Raw genomic sequence first — 25,013 nt, 5'->3', positions numbered from 1 at the left:
GAAGTAATCAACCTCCAGGCAACTGGTGGAGAGGACTGAGTATGAGGAAGGACATACTCCCCTAGATAGACCAAAAGGAAAACTCAGGCAAATGGGGCTCACAGAAGAGCCCTGTCTCTGAGAGGCTCCTTTCCATAGGGGAGGCAAAATGGTGTGGTGGTTAGGAAGATAGGCTTTGAATCAGGCAGAAAGAAGTTTAAATCTAAGCTCTCTTGCTTGTTAGCTATGCTATTATAAGCAAGAAACTAAATTATTCAGAGCCTCAGTAAAAAATGAAATTAAGGCACTGCCATGGGCTTTTTTAAAGATTTAATGAGATAATGCATGTAAAGCAATTAACATGATGTCTGACACATGATAATGGCTCAAGAAACATTTTTCAAACTTATTATTAAACCTAAGAATCATTTCCTTGTTGGGAAACAGCTCCATCGCCATGTTCAGTTCTCTACAATGGTAACAAGGCTATGGTCCCCTGACCATAATGAAACATTTACACTCAGATTTGCTTAATTCACTCTCACTGTAATACTCCCAGGCCTTTGAGATAGATGTTCATGAATTCTGTTCATGCGTAATGCAGTCAAATGCTTCCAGAGCCTCAGAAGTGAAATGGTTTTCTAGCTTAATGCTACTTCAAATTAAATGACAACGTACTTTTGCCCCTTTCTCTCTTTCTGAACTCCAATTTTGCATATGTTGGTATGTTTGACGGTGCCCCATGGGTCTCTGATGCTCTGTTATTTGTCTTAGTCCTTTTTTTGGTTTCTAAAACTGCAATGTTTCATTTGACTTATCTTCAAATGCTGATTCTTATGTTTGTTCACATATGCTTTTGAGCCCTCTCTTCAGCAAATTTTTCGTTTACTTACTGTAATTTTCAACTCCAGAAATTCTACTTGGCTCTTTTTAATTTTCGTCTCTTTATTGATACTCTCTATTTGGTGAGACATCATTCTCAAACTTTTCTTTAATCCTTTAGACATGGTTTCCTTTAATTCTTTGAACATATTTATAATAATCAACTTGCAATCTTTTTTTACTATGCCCAATGTCTTAGATTCCTCAGGGACAGTGTCTATTAACTGCTTTTGTTCCCTGTGTGTAATTAATTAAGTTAATGGTTGGACAGAGATTTCCTTTAATGCTGCTGCCCCCAAATCCTGGGCCATGAACTGGTTACCAGCCTGTGTTCTGTTAGGAACATATTGGACCTGAGTTCCACCTCCTGTCCCATGTCCCCCTTCCTCTGGTCCATGGAAAAATTCTCTTCCAGGCTGTGGATAATGGCTCAAGTCTGTAATCCTAGCACTCTGGAAGGCCAAGGCAGGAGGATCACTTGAGCTCAGGAGTTAAAGACCAGCCTGAGCAAAAAGCTAGACCTCATCTCTACTAAAAATAGAAAAAGACTAGCTGGGCATTGTGGCAGCTAGTGGGCCTTGTGCATTGTGGCGCAAGTAGGCGCATTGTGGCAGGCGCCTGTAGCCTCAGCTACTCAGGAGGCTGAGGCAAGGGGATGGCCTGAACCCAAGAGTTTGAGGTTGGGACACCATGGCACTTTACTCAGGTGACAGAGTGACAGTGAGACTGTCTCAAATAAAAGAAAAAGAAAAAGAAAAATTCTCTTCCATGAAACTGGTTTCTGGTACCAAAAATGTTCTGCTACGTGGCCTGTTAGAAACCAGGCCACATTGCAGATGAGCAGCAGGCAAGCAAGGGAGGTTTCACCTGTATTTACACTGCTCCCCGTTGCTGGCATCACTTTGTGAGCTCTGTCTCCATGAGATCCCCCCTTACCCTCGTGGAAAAACTATCTTTCATGAAACTAGTCCTGGGGCCAAAAAAGTTGGGGACTGCTGCTTTATTTCCTTCAACCTTAAATCTCCCTCCTTTACTAGGGAACTGTATATATTGGGCTTACCTTCAGAGCTCCAGCAGGTAGCTGACCACTCTACCTTAGCCTTTGCTTTCTGCTTGTGCAGAGCCTCAAGGTCAGCCAGAGGTGAGGGTTTAGGGCTCTCTCAGGTCTTCCCTGAGCATGTGCATAGCTCTGCACATGCATATGGACTTCCAAATACCTAAGAACAGCTAAGAGCTTTTCAACGTTGTCCAGATTTTTCCTTTCAAGATTTTTGGCCAGCCTCTTATTTGCCCTAACTGGTATTGCTACCTCACACAACTGCAATGTTAAGAAGTGCCACTTATTGTTTCCAATAAATGTTCTGTAAATAGAAACCTGCCAGATAGGTCAAATAACAGTTATTCTCAGGGATGGAGCACCAAACCTGTTTTGCTCCCTCCAGGTGATTAGTTGGCTGTCACAGCTACTATAGGTACGAGGCAGCTGGTTGTTAGGTTACTGCAGAGCCTAGAGAAGGGGATTGGAATAGGGCAAGTTACAACACAAAGCCCACTACCTTACCGACATTCAGCCATTTTTCTCAAATAAATGTCAGTTGTATTGTTGCAAAGCTTTGGCTAAGAGTCCTGAAAAAATTGATTTTGATACTTTCTGCTAGTGTTCCTATTGCTTTTATGGAGGAACAGATTTTCTAAGTCCTTACTTCACGATTCAAGAAGTGCTTTCCTAGTTATTTCCTGTGTTATCATTTAACCACATAGATAAGGAAGAGTGTTCAGAAGTACAGGATTAAAAGCACCGTGCCAGATTACAGGCCACCCAAGCAACCAGATTTTCCTGTGTTGTCATTTAACCACACAGATAAGGAAGAGCATTCAAAAGTACAGGATTAAAGTTACTCTGCCAGATTACAGGCTATCTAAGCAGGAGAAAAGGAGGAGTTACTTCATTTCCCGCAACATGGCCTACAGTTGAATCCCTCAATGACTAGTAGCAACAACATGCCTGGTATATTTGGGGTTTGTTTCTTGCTTTCACGGGTCAGTGGCCTAGCCCTGCCTTTATCCGGCCCTCGCACTGAAGACCACAACCTCTGGAATGGGACCACTGCCCAGTTATCACCACTACCACCATTCTCAGCCACAGAAATCATTTATTAGCCACTCATCTGTCCTAGAATCCCTGAGATAGGCCTCAAATACTCTATTATCAGATGCAATAAGGTTTATGGTGGTCAGAGGTCAATGCACTCAATATTTAACTCCAAGTAAAAGAAAAAGTTCTCAGAGTCATGGAATCCTGAGTCTGGAAGGGACCCCAGAGGCCATCAGGTTTCATTATCTATCTAGAGCAGCAGTTCTCAACTGTATTAAACTGTATTAAAGGGCCATGGCATTAGGAAGGTTGAGAATCACTGGTCTAGAGCCTGAGATTCCCTACAACATTCTCCCCAGTAGCTGGTTCCGCATGGGCCTAAAGACCTCCCACTGATGGGCAACTCCAAACTTCTTTAGTTGGACATCTCTTAAGTTTTGGAAAGTTTGTCTTTATATTATGGGCAAATTCAGAGACATACTCAGAGAGAACTAGAAAACTGGAAGGAATGAGAAATAAAGAACTGGGACCTTGAAGACTAATCTGGTTATTAAGAGCTATTCCAATTTGGAGAACGCTCTCCTGAGTAAAGTATCAAAGAATAAGAAGATAGGCATCACATATACTCAGTACCAATTTGAAACCTGTAGGTCAACAAGGACTTGCTCACATGAGAGAAGAGTTCAATTGAATCCAAGAAGAGGGGAGGGGAAGAGGGGGTCTGTGGGTTCCTTCCCAGTGGGAACAATGTGTGGTTCTATGGCACACTCCCTGTGTGGCTACAACTTAGACTTTGCCTTACAAATGCAAGCAATGTGGCCCAATTGTATGTATCCTCATAGTAATTGGAAATTAAAAAATAAAATTTTTAAATTAAAAATTTTTTTTAAAAAAGGCTGTTCCAGCTGAGAGTTTACCTAACTTATGCCTAAAAAACATAATTGCTTTACTATGGGGATGACACCACCTCTTATCTAATGTATCAGCAGATAAGCATATTGATAAGCCTAAAATGAAACCCTGGCACAATTCTAGGAAGACATATAGGCAATTACAGAACAGGCATCAAGAATGCAGGCTTTGGAACCTGATGAATCTATATTTAGCTACCGGCTCTGCCACTCAAAAGTTGTGTGACCTTGGGCTAGTTATCTAGTCTCCTGACTTGGGTGTAGTTAGTGGGCACTCAATAAAATCACATGAAAAGTACCTGGCACATAGTAAATGCTGTTGTTACAAAACAATGGTTTTTGTTGTTGTTACTTTTTTTTTTGTGATCACTTGGTTGTTCCAAAAACAATGGTTTTTGAGCCTACAGAAAATATGAGGTCATAGCCAAACACAAGGTCATAGGTCTTATTCTCTTTCACTAAGAATAAGTTATGTCAAAGCATTCTCATTTCTTTCTTTTGTACAGCTACTCAGTATGTTACATACTTGTTAACTCTTGATTTTAATCCAACTTTAACTAGTGGATCAAATGGTCACACGTAGGCTAAATAGCAACACAGTTGGGTGGATCTGTAGCAGCTTGAACTGAGAGTACCAATTATCAGACTGGGGTTCATCTGCAGGACACTTTTTAATGGAATGCCATGAGGCTCTGTCCTTACCTTGTCTGATCCATCACCCTTATTAAAAGTTAGAAAGAAGATATAAAAAGCAATATGCTGGGAAGGCAAGCCAACACACTAGCATTAAGATTCAAATTTATCTTGCCAAAAGCCAAGAAAACAAAGTGAAAGGGGAGGGGTGTTGTGCATTCAGGTAAAAAAGGAATCAATGTTACAAACAGAGAGAACTGGTTGCGAAATGGTTCACATGGCAAGACTCATCTGTGCCCTCATTCGTTTATTCATTCAACAACCACTACAGCGTCCACTTCAAGCTGGCCACTGCCGAGGAACTAAAAAGATGGAAAACTAAATCCCCACTCTCAAGGAGCTCGGTCTAGTGAGGAGGTAGACCTAGAAATGGTTTTTAAAACATGGTAAGTGATAAGATGTGTTAAGGAATAGCAGGATAAAAAAGAGAAAGTTCTAATACTGTTCTACAGAGGTGAAACTAAGATGAGAACTGGGGGACCAATGAGCCTCTGTCAGATAAGCTGATGGGGGAAAGAATCATTTCCTAGTTGGGTTTTCCAGCATATGCCAAGGCCCCCAGGCACAGCTGCTTCCTCGGATGGACCCTAAACAACAACTTGCACATTTGGGATTTAGAAAGAATAAGACACAGAGACACATCAGGCCTGTCCTCTCACGTCCCCAGGCTGCCTGCACTCCTGGACACACCTGTACCTTACCATAGGTGATGATAAGCAGCACAAAGTTGAGGTTTTTGAAGAGTCGGACGATGGAACTTAAGTAGGAAGCATCGGGGGACGCCAAGGCATAGCTCAGGGATTGAGCTCTGCTGGGGGGATGTTTAGGCTTCTCCTTGAATACTGAAAGGAAAGAAACAGAGATGACTACAAATTCTCATGGTCCCGCCCCAGCAGAGCTCGCTCCACAGGCACAAGAGCTGGCTCCATCATCTGGCAAGGAGCTAAGACTACCAGAGGAAACACTGATTCCTGAATTATATCTTTTACAGCTTCCTCTTTTGAACTGCTTCTCATTATTTGAAGCTGAGTAAATGGACCTTTTCTTTTTTTTTTTTTTTTTTTTTGAAGAGACAGAGTCTCACTTTATCTCCCTCGGTACAGTGCTATGGCATCACAGCTCACAGCAACCTCAAACTCTTGGGCTTAAGTGATTCTCTTGCCTCAGCCTCCCAAGTAGCTGGGACTACAGGCATCTGCCACAATGCCCAGCTATTTTCTGTTGCAGTTGTCATTGTTGTTTAGCTGGCCCAAGCCTGGCTCGAACCCGCCAGCCTCAGTGCATGTGGCTGGCACCGTAACCACTGTGCTACGGGCGTGGAGCCAAGTAAATGGACCTTTGATTACTTTTTCTTAATGGCCTCTAGAAGGCTGAAATCACTGGGCCTCCCAGGCAGTGGTCAAAGATCAAGGTATACATCATAACCAGCAAATAATATATTACAGAGCAACGAAAAAATACACCAGCAACCCATGGGTGGAACAGAAGCAAGAGCTGAAGCTTTGCGATGAGTGAGCCCATTAATGGCTCTGAGCCACAGCTCCTCCCAAAGCAGAAAGGACTGTGACGTCCATGCTTAGCACAGAGCCTGGCACACAACAGCCAATAAATTTCCCCTGAATAAGTGAAAGGATTTTCTTCTGTAGGGAAAACCTGGATTCCACTTCTAGTTTCTCAAAGAATCAGCCCTCTGCCTGATAAGATTACCATCCGCTTCTCCTAAAATGGGACACTCTGATTCGAAGGCTGGAGCGAGACAGTGGAAAACCACTCCATTTGTATTCTGTTTTCTGTGTCACTGTTGTGACCATTTTGACTGCACTCACTGCCATCCAGTTCTCTGAGGGTGGGGGAAGATCAGTTGAACTAACTGTTTGGCTAAATAGGTCTCTCTACTGAGTTCAAGTAAGTACCACATGGCCTCCCCATTCCCCTGAGAATGCTCCCGAAAGCTCAGTAGACCATCCCCAGTGAGAGGAAGCTCTGGAAATGAGGTTTACTCTCTTGGCACATCAAAGCAGCCCCCCACCCAGAAAATGCCCTAGCCCAGACTTCAGAGCCTTGGTTCCTCCTTCTTTGGAAATACTCTGGACTATTTTCCACCCCTTGGGAGCCTCTCATCCATTATCTTCCCTGTTCACCTCCCCTTCTACCAGGGGAAAGAATGAAAGGCAAGAGACTTACTTATCTTGGCATCAGCAGGTGTTGGCTTAAGGATTTGGCAACCACAAACCAGAATTTAGATAAGATTTTTCAGTTCTTTACTCAATTAGGTACTGTCTGTGCTTGATAATAAAATGCCAAAACATAGAACTGTTCTACCTCCAAGTTTTCAACTGCAAAGGAGCAGGCCTTCATTTGCTACAGTCGTAAGAATTTAGAGTCGGACACGTTCCAATTGGAAACTCAAAGTCTGGCTGACAGGCCCTGGCTATATCATCCTTCCTCACTCTCATTTTCAGCTCCCTTGTTTCTTACCTTCCCAGGAGCAGCAAGATCTCTGTCTAAGACATTCTGCCAGCTTTGAAAAGCCATCAGGCAGCCCTTTCTCATCCTGACTCCAGGGAGGAAATGACACAGTGAGATGGTGAATGAGGTGCACAGTGATAGAACTGTTTGACTTGGGAGGTGAGGCCAGCAGACCGGAATGAAACCTTCAACATGATGGACCATTCAGGTATCAAGAAGGAAGCTGGTTCACCTTTAGACAGGTGACTAACTGAAAATATAAACCTCTACCATGCTGTTTCTGAACTTATCACAGCCCTTATCTTAATAACATCACTCAGCTGAAAAAAGAGGATATAAAGTTCTATTACCAAATACCTCAATGAGTAAATTACATGCATATAAAATATTGGTAGTAGTTAACTGAGGTTGGTGGTTGAGATTAACTTGTACACAGGTAATGGTCATTCTTTTCTTTATGATTTTTGGTATAGATTTTTTCCATAAAGAGCATATATTATTATTGTAATTTTTCAAAGAAAAACATTAAAGAAACATGGTTCTCAAGTATTATCAGGTTAACTTATGAGATTATTAGAGTTTGTGGGTCAATTTGTTCTGTTTTTCAGAGAGTTAAGAGTAGGAAGTTAGACAAGCTTAGGCTTAAATCCAATCTCTTCCACTTACTAGCTATCTAATCTTGAATAGCTTAAGTCAAATTCCCTTAAGTCTCATTTTCCCCTTTGTTAAACAGGGTTGATGATGGTTCAGCACTCACAGGGCTACTGAGGACTAAATGAGATGAGGCCAGCAAATGACTGTGATATCATAGGTGCTCACTGGGATTTCATCAAAAGGACCAGCAATCTACCCATTACTTTTGGTGAGGCAGGATTCAGGAACTAATTAATTACAATTAAAACTTTCCTGAGCCACTGAAAAAGTGCACAGGACCAGCTAGTCCCGTACCAAGGGCAACTTCCCGGGCTGTGATATTTGAAGGTTGTAAGAAGCTCAATCTCCACTTTTTGCAAATGTCTGTGGTCTCTTGGAGCATGTTCACAAGGGTCCACCAAAGTCGGCAGAAGCCCCCTGCTTCCCTGTGCTCACCGACCAGTCTACCAATGACCCTTACCGATCACGACAAGGATGAAAAGGAGAGTGGCCACACCAGCTATTATGTAAAACATGATGCTGATGTGGTAGGCAAGCTTGTCCCGGTCGCTGATGCTGGGTACCAAAACAGGCGGGATCAGGAAGCCCAGTGCAATTCCAAGCTACAGAAGACAAGACAAAGACAATCAGAGTTACCGATGGCCAGGAGGTGACAGCACCAGTCTAGAGAGATTCCTCATGGGAAACCTAATTCCTAACTTCCATTCCTTCCAAAAACCCAAACAGGGGTTATTTCCCTACCTTGAGAGACCAGAGAAATCTTTCTTTTGATTGACTACTTGATTGATACCTACTTCTAATCACCTGCACTATCGATGCCTCTGGAAAACATTATAGTTGATGATCTCAGTGTACGCTGACTCTTCTCTCATGGCAAACCAATGAACAATATGTACACCCATCTCTGGGGTAGGGTAAAATAATGTTCTTGTATGTGTGTGTGTGTGTGCTATTTAAATTTTTTGTTTCATTGGATCTGTCAGCCTGGAGCTGAGAGACCAGCTGGGGAAAAGTTCTATGCTCTACAACCCCAAGAACCTTATTCAGTGAGAATAAGAAGCTTAAAGTTGTTACCACATTTATAAACATGAAAGCTTCCGTTAATTGTGTGAATAACTTAGCAACTTGCAAAGCACGTGTAGTGTGAAGTCACACACAACCGCATACACTTATACACACAAGACATGGGTACCTGCGAAATATCTACACACACACACACACACTCACATACTCACACACCCCAACAAATTAAAACATCTCACATCTGGCTGGAGTCCAAATTCCAGTGACCTGACATTTAACATGCCATGGGTGTTTCTGAGGTCAGAAATGCTTTAGTTCAGTACTGACTGACTACGATCCAATTTCCAAAAGCCCTCATGCCATACGCAAACAAGGTAGAAATCGGGGAGATGGCTTATGAACATAGGAAAGCGCCAAATTCCAAGAGTGAAGGACGCTGAGCAAATCCTTTGTCTTAAGGCCCTACTTTTCCTTTATTGTACACAAAAGGAACTGCAGGGAGAGAAGCAATCTGCTTTCCCTCCACGCTGCCACACCATTCATCACCTGCTGGTCCGCGGACCACTTTGGTTTTTCCATATATCCGTCACAGTCAGGATTGTTACAAGTGCTTCTCAGTTCTGGAATATTCACAAAAGTCATCATCAATAGGCCCCACCCACGTGGGCTCTTTGGTACACTACCAAAAAACCAAGCACATCTTTTTTTTAAATTTCTTATAGCATAACTGTGTACATTAATGCAATCATGGGGTACAGTGTGCTGTAAAACCAAACACATCTTTAAAGCATGTACTATGAAGCTGCATGTGGTGGCTCACACCTGCAATCTTAGCACTCTGGGAGGCCGAGGCCAGTGGATTGCTTGAGCTCAGGATTTCAAGACCAGCCTGAGCAACAGCAAGACCCTGTCTCTAAAAAATAGCCAAGCGTGGTCTGAGGCAAGAGAATCACCTAAGCCCAGGAGTTGGAGGTTGCTGTGAGCCGTGTGACGCCACGGCACTCTACCAAGGGCAATAAAGTGAGACTCTGTCTCTAAAAAAAAAAAAAAAAATAGCCAGGCGTTGTGGCAGGCATCTGTAGTCCCAGGTACTCGGGAGACTGAGGCAAGAGAATCGCTTGAGCCTAGAAGTTTGAGATTGCTGTGAGCTATGACACTATGGCATTCTACCCAGGGCCAGGGCAACAAAGTGAAAGTCTGTCTCAAGAGAGAGAGAGAGAAAAAAAAAGCATCTCCTATGTGTAAAGTACTCTGCTAGATAGTTTAGGAGGTATGAAGATGTGTAAGCCAGGGTTCCAGGTTTTAAGGAGCTTTACAATCTATTAGCAGGTAAATTAAGAAAGATAACACAGATGGCTATGTTTGTGTGTTTAAACGACACAAAGTTATTACAGTTTGAAAGGTTTTTTGTAATTCTCTATTCCAGCCCAGTGAGGTTAATTAAGCTCGGTTACCCAGAGTTCTAGCAGAGCTGAGGTGAGAAAACTGATTTCCCAGCTTCTCAGGCAAGTGTCTCTTCCATGAAGCCCCATGAGGGCTTCCAGGGCTAAGAGCCCTGAGAAAGACCCAGGAAAGCAGCAGGCTTTTCTAAAAGAGAAACTTGGTCAGGTGCGGAGTCTCACACCTGCAATCCCAGCACTTGGCCAAGGCAAATGGATTGCCTGAGCTCAGGAGTTCGACACCAGCCTGAGCCAAAGTGAGACTCCCATCTCTACTAAAAACAAAAACACTAGCCAGGCATTGTGGCACACGCCTAGAATCCCAGCTATTCAGAAGGCTGAGGCAAGAGGATTGATTGCTCAAGCCCAGAAGTTTGAGGTTGCTGTGAGCTATGATGCCGTGGCACTCTACCCAGGGCAATGGAGTGAGACTCTGTCTTAACAAAATAAATAAATAAATAAGAAACTTATTTCATGTTCTTGGAGCTTTAACTGATTCTTTTTTTTTTTTTTAAGAGTCTCACTTTATTGCCCTTGGTAAAGTGCTGTGGAGTCACAGCGCACAGCAACCTCCAACTCCTGGGCTTAGGCGATTCTCCTGCCCCAGCCTCCCAAGCAGCTGGGACCACAGGTGCCCGATACAATGCCTGGATATTTTTTGTTGCAGTTTGGCCGAGGCCGGGTCTGAACTCACCACCCTTGGTATATGGGGCCGGCGCCCCACTCACTGAGCCACAGGCACTGCCCACTTTAACTGATTCTTGGTCATGCTGATTTGTCAGAGTCAGGCTTCTTAACTGCTGACCTCCAGGACTTTGATTCAGAGTGAAGACCAGCCACAGATAGAGGGGCAAATACAGCCTTCCCCTTTTCAAATTTTTTTTCAGCTTTTTAAAAAAATTTCAGATAGGCTCAGCATCTGTAGCTCAGCAGCTAGGGTGCCAGCCACATACACCAAAGCTGGTGGGTTGGAATCCAGTTTTGGCCTGCCAAACAACAAAGACAATTACAATAACAACCAAAAAAAAAAAATTAGCCGGGGGTGGCGCTTGTGGCTCAAAGGAGTAGGGCACCAGCCTTATATGCTGGAGGTGGCAAGTTCAAACCCAACCCTGGCCAAAAAAAAGAAAAAGAAAAAAATACTGCAAAATAAAAATTAAAAAAAGCCAGGTATCGTGGTGGGCACCTGTAGTCCCAGCTACAAGGGAAACTGAGGCAAGAGAATCGCTTAAGCCCAAGAGTTCGAGGTTGCTGTGAGCTATGATGCCACAGCACTCTACCCAGGGTGACAGCTTGAGGCTCTTTTCTAAAAAAAAAAAAAAAAAAAATTCAGATTAACATGAAGGTACTCAGGATTAGGTTACATTGTTTACATTTAAAAGGTACAGTCCCAGTTTGTGAAGCCAGGAGTAGTGGCTCATGCTGGAGGCTGAGGCAGGTGGATTGCCTGAACTCAGGAGTTCAAGACCAGCCTGAGCAAGAGCAAGACCCCATCTCTAAAAAATAGCTGGGCCTTGTGGCAGGCACCTGTAGTCCCAGCTACTTGGGAGGCGAGATAAGAGAATTGCTTGAGACCAAGAGTTTGAGGTTGCTGTGATCTGTGCATTCCATCGAAGGCAACAAAGTGAACCTCTGTCTCAAAAAGGAAAAAAATAGTCCCAGTTATAGTTGTTTCCTTCACCCAGGAAGTCTGCCATATACCGGTGCATTGCTCCCTTAGGGTGGGAAATTGCCGAACCCTCTCCCTACTCTCTCCTTCTTGAATGTAATCGAGTTTGCCTCTCATATGAGCGTGTAGTGTTAATCTACTAGTCTTGATTTAGTACTCTGCACATGCAATGCTTGTTTTTCCATTTCCGTGACACTTTACTTTAAAAGAGTGTTCTCTAAATCCATCCAGGTTCTTACAAAATCTCCACCTTTTTATGGCTGAATGGTATTCCCTGGTACACATATACCACAGTTTAGTAACCCATTCATGTGTTAAAGGGCACGTGGGTTGTTTCCACATCTTTGCAAGTGTCCATTGGGCTGCTATAAACAACCAGTGCAAACAACCTTCTCCATAGCTGGGAATGCAGGCCTATTCCAGGTCTATCTGGCTTCCTAACCGCTTTGGAGTTCAATCCTAGAAGTTAAGTAGAATCTTGGAGGGTGTTCCATTTGCAAGGGTGAGGGATGATACCAACATCACCCAAGGCTCTGTGACTTCTATTGCCTTTTGGAAAAGAAAAACCCTGAGATCCTGATACAGGATAATGTAATCCCCAGCAATCTTCTGCCTTGATTAATAAATCCTCACAGCTGCTGCTACACCACATGCCTTCGCTTCAGGGGCTGGACTTCAGTCACCCCATCCACACACTGAGCTTTAGTAAATGCCGTTCCACCCCAACTCCAGCTTTGAAGCCTTCTCCAGCCAGCAGGCTGAAGCAGAACTGTGGCCTGTAGCGACCCCTGGCCAGATGGCCATGCACAGTAACCTTTCTCAAGGAGGAAACTGGCTTGGGGGGTACTTTCATGCCCATTGCGGAAAACCAAACACAGGGATTGGACTGTAAATTTCTGTCTCTTCTGTTTTTTCAAGACGTGTTTTTATTCCTGCTTCTTGACAGCCGTGTTCAGTGAGAGTCTATTTCTAGTTCCTAGTTCCTAGGTCTGTCCTGTAGAAGATACTTGGTCATGTGGAATGGATGGATGGATGGATGGATGGACAGACAAACATTGGTGGAAAATCTTGCCTGCACAAAGCTGGGAATATCACACAAGTCTGCCCTTCAGGGTCCAGGTTCTATGTTGTACTCATAGTTGTAAGGGGAAATGTGTGCAATCATAGCTCATAGCAACCTCAAACTCTTGGACTCAAGAGATCCTCTTGCCTCAGCCTCCAGAATTTCTCGGAATACAGGCATGCACCTGTATACTAGGCCCATCTAGTTTTTTATTTTTAGTAGAGATGGGGTTTTGCTCTTGCTCAGGCTGGTCTCCAACTGATGATCTCAAGCAATCCAGCCACGTCAATCTCCCAGAGTGCTAGGATTACAGGTGTGAGCCACCACACCTGGCCTGTATGATTATTTAATCTACATGTCTCCCCAATCTCACTATAAGCTCCATGAGGGCAAGGCTCACATTTATCTCTGGAGCCTGCCACATAATAATGCTAATCAAAGGAAAATGTATGGAGCTTTACATGGAATATCTCTGTCCCCACAAAACCCCCAGAAAGATGCATCTAATATCCCAATTTTATGAGTGATGAAACTGAGATACAGGAAAGTAAAAGTAACTTGTTCAAGGTGACACAGCTTCATGTAACAGAGCTGGAGTTTCAACACATGGCAGTTCTCCAGTTTTTCAGCTTAATAACTATAGTTTACTTCACCCCCAAAAAGATGTTTGGCAAAAATGTGCTGAATGAAGGAGTGGAGAGTACCCTGGGATGCTCAATTTTCATTTTCTATGTTGTTTTTGCCTTTTCTGCAAACCCAGGGATGGCCTCTAAATGCTGCTACTATGTCAGTGGTCAGGAGCATGTCACAGTTCAAGACATGTCCGTGCTGGCTGAGGGCTTTGGCGGGGACAGAAGCCATACTTTGTGTGTAACATGCCACCCATCGCTCTGGCTCGTGTGTTTGGCAGAGTGAGAATAAAACCAGGAAAACGTCAGGCTACATCTGGGGCAAAATCCCATATCTAACACATTACAAAATACAACATGCATGTTATACTGGATCTGAGGACCACGGAGCCACTGTCCCCATCCACCACTGACAAACCCCTAAGTCACAATTAATTCAGAACCCTTGTACAAAGCTGTCCTAAATCCTGGTGGCTCATGGGGTCAGAGTATGCCCAGGCTATCAAGGGAGTATCCCAGGGCTTCCATGAAAGGCAGGGAGCTCTGTGTCAACACAGTGGGCAGGGCTTCAGTCCAAATGGGACAGGGAAAGAACCAACAGGCCCCATCTGCATGGGTCCCAGGTACCTCAACCTCCTTACCCAAGCCAATGGGAAGGTGGACCCTGCTCTTCTTGTTAGGAGACAACATCCTCAACAAACAGGTTCTCACCTATGAAACTCATCCCTCTTCCAGGCATGCTATGCTTATCAGAGAAAGGTAAGCCCACTCTCTCAGCCCCAGGGCTGGGCCCTGTTGGCCAAGTCAATTAGCTCATTCCCATCCCCTAGACACAGGGTGGGACTGGACACGCTCCCTTGGATTTCAGGGCTCCTTGGAGCTGAGTCAAAAATGCCCCATGCCCCATAAACACGTAAAATAGTATGTATCAAATTTTTTTATTAAGTGCCCTAATTGGGTCAGCAGCTTTTCCTACAACAGGGCTCTGGGATCCAAGGCTTTCCAACAAATTTGGTATCCTTATGACTTAGCCCAGGGCTTGCCTCATACCTATTCTATGCTATTGTTAAATAAAACCCTCACCTCTCCTCTTTTCTACCTCAGCATTCATTCCTCGGTGTATCATCATACTAGTCAGTGGTTACAGCTCAGGCTCTGGGGTCAGAAACATATAAGTTCAAATTGCAGCCCCCTACCAGTTACTAGATGCTGACCAAGGCAAGTTCATTCCCCTTTTGTATCTATTTCTTAATCCACAAGGGGAAGGCAGTATCATCTATTCTAGCTCATCTGGTTAGGGCTCACTTTCTCCCTGCACATGCACTCACAGCAAGTGGAGACAGGCAGCAGAGGCTACTGGGACTCCCATGACAGGCCTGGTTTATTCAGGGCAGGCATGCAAACCACCACCCTGGTTCTGCTCCTCTTCCTTCTCCGGCCCCTTCTGCATGCTTTCTCAATTCTCTTAGTCATACTGACCCTGCCCTCTCACATGCACGCACGCCATCCCAGATCTTCCCAACCCCTCCTATGAAATCTGAATCTGCCTCCTGCCCCCATCCCTTTTTGCCTCACTCCCAGGCAACTGTGAACTCTTCTCCAACAGGGCCGTACAATGGACTCGAGTTCATGTCCTGGGCACTGCGTGGACAACGCAGTCCCTGCATGGAGACCTTCATGGAGTCGGCCCTCCCAGAGAAGGAAGCAAGCCCAACCTCCTCAGCTGCTCACCTTGGTCTTCCTGGCTGGTTTCATCCTGTCCAGTCCCATCTCTCCCATGTCCCTACGCAATCCCTGTATTCCAGCCAGACTGGATGGGTTGTGATTACAACCTTCCCAGGTGTCATCTATGCCTTTAGCAGAAGTCCCCCCCCACCCCCCGTTTTTGTTTGTTCTAGAGACAGAGTCTCACTTTATTGCCCTGGCACCCTTTAGTGCAGTGGCATCACAGTTCATAGCAACTTCCAACTCCTGGGCTTAGGAAATTCTCTTGCCTCAGCCTCCTGAGTAGCTGGGATTACAGGCACCCGCCACAACGTCTGGCCATATTTTTGTTGTTGTTGCAGTTTGGCTGGGGCTGGGTTGGAACCCGCCACCCTCAGTATGTGGGACCAGTGCTCTAGGGACTGAGCCACAGGCGCCTCCCTAGAGCCCATGGCAGTGTCTATTCTTTTGCAGAACTTTCCTTGATGATCCTCGCCCCAACCTCCTCTAATCCTTTGGTTTCCTGCCACTTTTCTGACACTTGGTAGTCTAGTTGCTGGTGCCTAATCAATACGTGGGCACCGACTGGCTGAGCCGCAGGTCACTGACATGTCAGGAAAGCATTGCTCCCACCACACATTTGTCACGTGCCCCAGACCTGGGGAAAGGTGTGGTTGGAAATTTATCTAGACACGGTTCTCAGAGAAAGTTCGTTATCTGAAAAAGTATGGTTGAGGGTCCTTTTAAAATCAGAGCCACGTAAAAGATAAACTGGGATTCAATCTAGACTTCCACTTGCCAGATTGCTGAAAACCCATCAAGACAAATAATTGATCTTTTCTTTCTTTCTTTTTTTTTTCTTTTGAGACAGGATCTTGCTCTGTTGTCCAGACTGGAGTGCAGTGGCCTCGTGATCAGCATTGAAATCCTGGGCTCAGGTGACCCTCAGGCCTCAACCTCCCAAATAGCTGGCAGTACAGGCAAGTGCCACCACACCCAGATAATTTTTCTTTTTCTTATGTTTGTAGAGATGAGCTCTACACAACCTCCCAGCATGGTCTCAAACTCCTGGCCTCAAGCAGTCCTCCTGCCTCAGCCTCCCAAAGTGTTGAGATGACAGGTGTGAGCCACTGTGCCTGGGCTCAAATGACTAATCTTAAAGCACAAAGCATTATGCCTTCCTCCCCAAAGGCTATTTGACCTGATACGATCACGAGGTAAATGCGCGTATCCGTGTACACTAACGATGATCTTATGACCTAAAAATTAAATTGAAGCTGAGTTCACTGAGTAGGACAATTGAGGAAAACTTGAGCTGCATAGAGAAATATAAGGAAATGTTACCATGTAAAAGGTCATTTAAGCCCATACAGAATTTATGGATACTAAAATGTACTAAAATACAGCATGGCTAATTTGTATCCCACACAAAAACATGTCTGCACACTCGGGCTGCATGCTTGTCACTGGTGTCTCACGCATGGAGAGCACAGCCACCAGTGGGAAGGCCACCACTAAAGCTTGTTTCCCAGGACTGCCTGCACACTGGGAATTCCATGGAAGTGATTTCCACACTCATCACCCATCCCTACGCACTGGTGTGTACATGGAAACATCACAAAGGTGGTGCTATTTAGGAAAGTCTACACATTCCAGTCCATAATTCTGGGGCTATAAATACGTCACACTACCCCTCGGCCAGTGTCACTTAGATGTTTGTTTTCACCTGCTAGTGAATAACTGATCTGGGCAAAACTGAGCACAAGCAAGGGCTCCCGGGTCCCAGATGTAAGGGCAAAGACGCTCTGCAAAGTAAGCTGCCGTCGGACCTGTGGAGGAGGCTCAACTGGGTATGGGGGAAGGTGGGCCTCTGATGGGTGGACGTCTCAGAAAAACGCAAGGAAAGACTGAGGTGGCTGCTGGGTCCCTGAAACACTGAAGAACCGAGAGCCTTCAGCTTGAGTTTAATCACGAGAACGAGCCCCCTGCCACCCAGGAATGCCCAAGAGTTCCAAGGAAAATGCCATGGTAAGCAGCAATGTGCGTGCAAAGACCACCAGTATGACTGCATTTTTGAAATCTCCAAATCGAAGCACTTGGCCAAGTCAGGATTAGGAGGCGGAAGGCCTTCAGGAACAAAAATGACCCATTGATTTGGAGGAAAATCACCTATGAAAGGGGTTTATGGATTTATGGGTTAAGTTTAGGTCTCTAAGAACTTAGCAGGGTCACAGCAGGCCAACTCCAGACTTCCTTAGAGCTCCCTCCCCACTCACAGGGTTTGTCCTCAAAGCTGTGATTATGCTGGTGGCTTATACTACCTCTACTCTTTGGTCTCCTCAGTCCTTTTGGGGAAAAGTGATTAGGGAAATATAGGAAGCCACAATGCTGAAATCTGGACAGCCTATAACCATTGATGGAAGACAGTAATCATAACAACAAAAAGTCATTTTTATCAAAAAGACACCTGCATTCAAATATTTATTTGCACAATTCACAATTGCAAAATGTGGAATCAATCCAAGAGCCCATCAACTCATGAGTGGATTAACAAAATGGGGCACAGGGACACCATGGAGTACTACTAAGCCATAAAAAATATGGATTAATGTCCATTGCAGAAATATGGGTGGGACTGAAGGCCATTCTCCTAAATGAAATGTCTCAGGAATGAGAAAGCAAACACCACATGTACTCTCTAAGTTGGAATTAAGCGATGGGTGCACGTGGGCACAGAGGAAGTAAAAGTCATTGGAAATCAAGGCTCACGAGGGAAGGAGGAGAGGGGCTAAAAACCTATCTGTTGTGTATAATCAACACTATTTGGATGATGGGCACTCTAATTGCCCTGACTTAAGCATTATCCATGTAACAAAAACATTCGTATCCCCTTAATATTTAGAAATTTTAAAAAATGATAACAACTGTCAATACATTATGCACACCATACAATAGGCACTATATATAGTAAATATATATACTCTTTTAGTCCCATTTTTTTTTTTTTTGAGAAAGAGTCTTTCTCTGTTACAACAGGTAGAACGTAGAGTGCCGTGACACAGACATACCCCACAGCAACCTCAAATTCCTGGGCTCAAGTAATCCTCTTGCTTCAGCCTCCCAAGTAGCTGGGGCTACAGGCACCTGCCACAACACCCAGCTAATTTTTCAATTTTTTGATAGAGGCAGGGTCTTGGTCTTGCTCAGGTGGGCAAATTCCTGAGGTCAGGTGGGCAAAGTCCTGAAGTCAGGTGGTCCTCCCAGAGTGCCAGGATTACAGGCGTAAGCCAATGAGCCCAGCCAACCCCCATCTTAAAGTTGAGGAAACCCGGTGGTGCCTGTAGCTCAATGGGTAGGGCGCCAGCCACATATACCGAGGCTGGCAGGTTAGAACCCGGCCCAGGCCTGCTAAAACAACAATGACAACTGCAACAAAAAAAATAGCTGGGCATTGTGGCGTGCACCTGTAGTCCCAGCTACTTGTGAGGCTGAGGCAAGAGAATCGCTTATGCCCAAGAGTTGGAGGTTGCTGTGAGCTGTGACACCATGGCACTCTACCCAGGACGAGAGCTTGAGACTCTGTCTCAAAAAAAAAAAAGTTGAGGAAACCAGAATTTCAGTAACTTGCCCAAGGTCACATAACAGTAAGTAATGAGGTTGGACTTCAAGCCCAGGCTATCTATAGTAGAGTCTGCTCTGATTCATTAAGCCAAAGGCTCTGATCTAACATGGTATTCAAATTAGAAGGAAAGAAACTAATATGTACTAAGACAGCGGTTCTCAACCCATGGGTTGCAACCCACAGGAACTGTATTAAAGGCTCACGGCATTAGGAAGGTTGAGAACCACTGTACTAAGACCTACTATGTACTAAGTAGTATGCTAAAGAATTTTTCACAGAATTTTCCATTTAAGCCCTCACAAAAAAACCCCTGAAGTTGGTGCCATCATCTCTGGTTTGATTTTTACAGATAAGAAAACCTCTGTATTCTGCCCATGGTCATCCAGCTTCTAATGATAGAAACCCATGGCTGTCTGACCCCAAAGTCCTTGATGGACAAAGTGAATGCCGCAGAAGAGCAATTGCCCTCAAAGACGTGACAATTCCTCCAGCCTTATGTGTTCAGTTCCATAGTTCCAATGCCATCAAACTGTCGGTGGAAGCAACTGGGGAGAGACACCCTCAGCTATCATCTTTGCTTACCATATAGTTTGTTGCACCCTGTGGGCTTCTCATTCTTATGTAACACTTAGTTTTGTTTTGTTTCTAAGTGTAGTATGTTTACTCCCTGACCAGACAGCACTTTGAGGACACGGACATTGACTAACATTTCCCTGAGTGACCTTTCCCAACACCACATCTGGCATAATGCTGAGAACAGAGATGGCACATGGGGAATGTTTTCTGAATAAAGAAATGATTCTTACTAGAATGTTTACTGCAGCTCAAGTCACAATTGCTAAGACATGGAAACAACCCAAGTGCCCATCAACCCAGGAACGGATTAATAAACGGTGCATATATATATGCATATGGAGTAATAGTACTCCATGGAGTACTATTGAGCCATAATAAAAGATGGAGACTTTACATCTTTTATGTTTACCTGGATGGAGTGAAATACATTCTTTTTAGTAAAGTTTCTCAAGAGTGGGAAAAAAAAGATCCAATATACTCAATACTAATGTGAAACCAATATATAAACAACTACGTGCCCACACAAAAGAAAAAACACAAATACAGTCAGGCAAGGAGGAGGGCAAAAAATAGGGAGGGGGGATGCAGGAGGGCGATCGGTGAGATCTCAGCTAATGTGCACAGTGTGAGGGTGTTCAGGAGGGCGATCGGTGAGATCTCAGCTAATGTGCACAGTGTGAGGGTGTTCAGGAGGGCGATCGGTGAGATCTCAGCTAGTGTGCACAGTGTGAGGGTGTTCAGGAGGGTGATCGGTGAGATCTCACCTAGTGTGCACAGTGTGAGGGTGTTCAGGACGTCCCCTGGGTGAAGAGCTCAACTACAACTTGAACTTTACCTTAGAAATGTAAACAATGTAACCTAAATATTTGTACCCTTATATTAAGTTTAAAAAAAAAAGAAATAAAAATTAAAAAAAAAAAAAAGACCCTTAGAACTGTGCAGGGTGGCGCCTGTGGCTCAAAGGAGTAGGGCACCGGCCCCATATGCCGAAGGTGGTGGGTTCGAACCCAGCTCCAGCCAAAAACTGCAAAAAATTAAAAAAAAAAACAAAAAAACTGTGCAGCTCAAGCCCAACTTGAGTCGTTCCAGTCTCTAGGGCACAGTACACATGTTGGGCACAGCAGCAGTTTGCCACATAAAGAAAGAACTACCTATAGAGTGTACCACCTAGAGAAAACAGATGAAAGGCAGAATGACACAAGGAAGCCCCAGTACCATGAAGACTTCCCATTTGGGGCTCCCCAAGACTGGGCAACTCACTATCGAACGTTTCTGTATACTAAGTACCCTACTAAAAGGCAAACAGCACTCTCTCACCAGCTTATAGTCTATCTAGTATACCTGGATCTGGACCTACAGCCTTGGTGTTGGGTTTCCTCCTCATCTTTGGGGGGTGCAAGGTAGCTGAAGAGCAGACTTAACCTAGGCTGTAAAAAGACAAGATGCTAAGTTTAGGGAAGGGGAATGAGCTCTACAGGGAAACTTTTCTGATTTAAAAAAAAAAAAAAAAAAAGCAATGCTGATAAAAGGCTTTATTCTTCAGCTGAGCCTAGCATCCATGCTTCCTTTCAGTTGTCAGCGCAGGAGCCTCTGTGGTATACAATACATTCCTTCTTTTAAGGGTTGGGTGTTTTCCTTGACATTGTCCTCTTGGTGAACTTCACAAAAAGCCAGTCTAGGTCTACTTTTGAGAGCAGCAATCACTACAGCCTCCTCTACCTCCCCTTTCAGTGAGAGTGCAAATTACTGTTGGCTTCCAGATCCAAAGGTCCCTTAGGCTGACTGCACTGACGGCTATTGTCCATGAGCTCTCAGACCTTCCCCATGACTCAGTTAGGAAGGAGGGAAAATGAGTGGGTGTCTTTCAAGCCACCCGACCAGCCAAAGTCATATCATGCAAACCTCATTTACTACAAATTTTTCACATTTGAAAAGTAGGCAACATGCAAAGCTCCATTCAAATGCTTTGGCATTTCTCACCAACTTTTTCCCAGATGCCAGCACTCAACAGCCAGTACATGGATTCTATGGGCCTGTGTGTTATTCTGCTGGCTTGAATTCACCACTCCCTGCCCTTTCACAGATAAAACAGCCCAAAGGAGAAGAAGAACTGTCTCCTTTGTCTGCAAGGCAACATGCTGCCCTTCCTAAAAGTGGAGTTCATGTGATAATCAACGTTCCTAAGCCTCCCATGCTTTCTTCTAAGCCTAGACAGACTTTCTTGGTGACAGTCCTCCCAGTCTTTCAGGCAGGAAACTCAGACCTGGACAATTACTTGCTGCCTGGAAGAGTTGTTACTTCAAGGACTGCCATGAGCAAGACCCAGGCCTTCTCACTTGCGTGTGCACCTCCAAAAAGAGATAGGGTGGGCCTCATGTAGCTTTTCCTAAGAAGCCAAGTTCATAAGTAACTAACCCTGCCTTGTGATCTCAGAGAGAAGTCTGGAAGGAAACAGAAATCCAAAGCTTGCATCAAAAAAACTATTAGTCACCCACATCTGACACCATCCCAAGAGAGCAACATCTAGCCTTGTTTAGGGAGTTACCCAGGGACCTACTTACACAAAAACAGCTCCCAATATCCTGTTCAGAAGTCACTCCCCCTCTTCAGCGGCCTGACATTTCCACCATTACTCACTCCTGGAGTGACTGGCTTACAGTCTAACCTCTCTTCCCTCCAATGTGAACTCTACCAGAATAGGGGCCTTCTCTTTCCCGATTACTGCTTCCTCCTCAGTGCTCAGAATGTTGCTTGGTGCAGAGTAGATGCTTGATGAATATTTGTTCAATAAATAAAATAAAGGCTGTGGTGTATTGTCTCAAAAAGAAACCATCTGACAGGCCAGGGACATGAGTGCCTTCATCCACCTGTTCCCATTTGTCCCATGGCCTGCTGTCAACAGGGAGGCTGGCTGGAGGGGGTGCAATGTAAAACAAGTAGGATTCATGGAAAGAATACAGCAGAGCCAAAGACTAAATGGCCAGGGGCTTGTGTGGGTTACTTGCGAGGGACAGAGCTCTGGCTCAGGATGGGGTCTTCCTAAAAAAAGCCATAGATTTTTGTAAAGTAGCATGAGAATACAGGTTAAGTCATACCTAGGACAAATAATGGGGCACCTTCCTTCCAGAGAAAGAAAGGAACTACATCTTCCTAAGGGCTCTAACATCTTCAAAGCATCCGAGCCCCACCAATCCCCATTCATTACCATTGATCACTGCCACTTGTGAGGCTACGAGAGAACTTGGTAAGGCCGGACCACAAGGCCCTTAGGAGAAAACTTCTCACTCCCAGCCTTATTTCTCCTGAGGGTACGGACTAAATCAGTTCTGTACTATGCCGCCATGGCCACTTTCCGACACTCAAGAGAGGAACCATCCTAGGCACATATAGACATAAAGGCTCAGCCGGGTGTGGTGGCTCATGCCTGTAATCCTGGCACTCTGGAAGGCCCAGGAGGTGGATTGCTTGGGCACAGTAGTTCAAGACCAGCCTGAGTAAAAGCAAGACCCTGTCTCTACTAAAAATAGAAAAACTAGCCGGGCACAGTGGTGCACAACTGTAGTCCCAGCAACTTGGGAGGCTGAGGCAAGAGGATTGCTCAAGTCCAAGAGTTTGAGGTTGCTGTGAGCTAGGATGCCATGACATTCTACCCATGGTGACAGAGACTCTGTGTCAAAAATAAATAAATAAATAAATAAAATGGTTTCATCTTGCCACTCCTTGGCAAAAGGCCCTTCTGTAGTAAGCTGTGAGCCTCTGGAAATCAAAGGGAACAAGAATGCTCCATAGGAATCCTGAAGCTGCAGAAGGACCCAGCTCAGAAGATCAGCAAGTGGTTCCCTCCTCTCTTTACTGGTGAAGGGGATGCTCTGGAAGCCAGACCTGAGAGAAGCTCATGCAGCCAGGACAGAGCTTATACTGAACAAGCTGACTATACAGGCAAGGGTGCCGAGGGCCCTATGCTCAGGCTGCACTTCAGGGAGAGGTATGACGTGAGAAGAAGAAAGCCCTTTTTAGTCTCCTCTCAAAGGGCAAGTCCAGAGTCCCTTTTTTTTTTTTTTTTAAAGTTCAAGAAAGGGCACTAGAGGCCAGATATGGTGGCTCAGGCTTATAATCTCAGCACTTTGGGGAGCGAAGGCAGGAGGACTGCTTTAGGCCAGGAGTTTGAATCAGGCTGCGCAATAGTAAGACCCAGTCTCTATAAATAACAAAAACATTAGCTGGCCAGCTTGAGCAAAAGTGAGACTCTGTCCCTACTAAAAATAGAAAAACTAGCCAGGCATTGTGGTGGGCGCCTATAGTCCCAGCTACTCAGGAAGCTGAGGCAAGAGGATTGCTTGAGCCCAAGAGTTTGAGGTTTCTGTGACCTATGATGCCATGGTACTCTACCCAGGGTGACAGAGTAAGACTCTGTCTCAAAAACAAAAACTATTAGCTGGGCATTGTGGCACGTGGCTGTAGCCCCAACTACTGAGAGGCTGAAGCAGGAGGATCATATGAGCCCAGGAGTTCAAGGCTACAGTGAGTTATGATGATGCCACTGCACTCCAGCCCAGGCAACAGAGCAAGACTGTGTCTTTAAAAAAATAAAATAAAATAAAAGTTAACAATATTTCACCATTTTCAAGACCCCTGGGCACCCGTAGCACAATGGTTATGGTGCCAGCCACATACACCAAGGGAGCTGGGTTCAAACCTGGCCCAGGCCAACTAAACAACAATGACAACTTCAAGACCCCTGCACATGTTGCCTGAGCCTTAAAACAACCCAAACAACCCAGTGGGATCAACAGCAGGTTATCCCCAGTAGAGACGAGGCAGGAGACCCTTGTGAGGGCCAGGTTGTCTTTTCCATTTCACAGCTGAATTTGGGCCACTTGAAGCCACTGAGTAAATCAGTGGTGAGGTCCCCATCAGGACTCCTCATGTTCCATTCCTAGCCCTGTGCTCTTCCCATGGAACCTCAAAGAGGCTCAAAAAAGCATGTGCAGCAGCATATCCCGGGAAGACACGGTCTAAGACATAAGAGGATCCAGATCATTTCTGATTTGGAGCTGCCCGATTCATGAATTGCTGTTTGTGCAAATGAACTCTTAAAAATATATTGCATTGTGCCTTTGTTTACATTTCTTATCATCAGAGAAAATGCTATTTGGCAGAGAGGAAGAGGATAGATGTGGATTCAGTAGATGTTTACAGAGGGTTTATTCGATTTTAAGAGCTTTCACATTATTTCACTTTTAGCAGCCCTGTGAGGAAGCCATTCTTGTTATAAAAAACAAAAGTGATGCCTAAAGAGGACCAGTATCCTGCTGGTGGCCACCAAAGCAGCTGCTGGGTCCAACTTGCAAGGCTTCCACACTGGGAATTTTCAAATTTCACTGGCCATCAGAATCCCTGAAGGAGAATCAAGAATACATATTCCTGGGTCCTGCCCTGGAGCTTTGATGCCCAAGAATTTGTACTTTTTTTTTTTTTTTTGAGACAGAGTTTCACTCTGTTACCCTGGGTAGAGTGCCTTGGCATCATAGCTCACAACAACCTCAAACTCCTGGGCTTAAATGATTCTCCTGCCTTCGCCTCCCAAGTTGCTGGGACCACAGGC

General features: G+C 44.8%; 1 protein-coding gene across 1 annotated transcript in view; it reads right to left on the bottom strand.

Moving 5' to 3' along the window:
* The window catches only part of FLVCR2 (feline leukemia virus subgroup C cellular receptor family member 2), a 78,458-nt gene that overhangs the window by 27,854 nt on the left and 25,591 nt on the right, over positions 1-25,013 (bottom strand). The window contains exons 2-3 of the mRNA XM_003787059.3: positions 8,144-8,285; positions 5,262-5,402 (exon numbers count right to left, since the gene is read on the bottom strand). Of these exons, the coding sequence (XP_003787107.1) occupies positions 5,262-5,402; positions 8,144-8,285 (283 nt within the window). The remainder of the gene's footprint in view (positions 1-5,261; positions 5,403-8,143; positions 8,286-25,013) is intronic.

Source organism: Otolemur garnettii, unplaced genomic scaffold, assembly GCF_000181295.1.
Source record: "Otolemur garnettii isolate 467f Iridium unplaced genomic scaffold, OtoGar3 scaffold00020, whole genome shotgun sequence".
NCBI classification, from domain to species: domain Eukaryota; kingdom Metazoa; phylum Chordata; class Mammalia; order Primates; family Galagidae; genus Otolemur; species Otolemur garnettii.
This window is presented reverse-complemented; position numbering and strand designations above follow the sequence as displayed.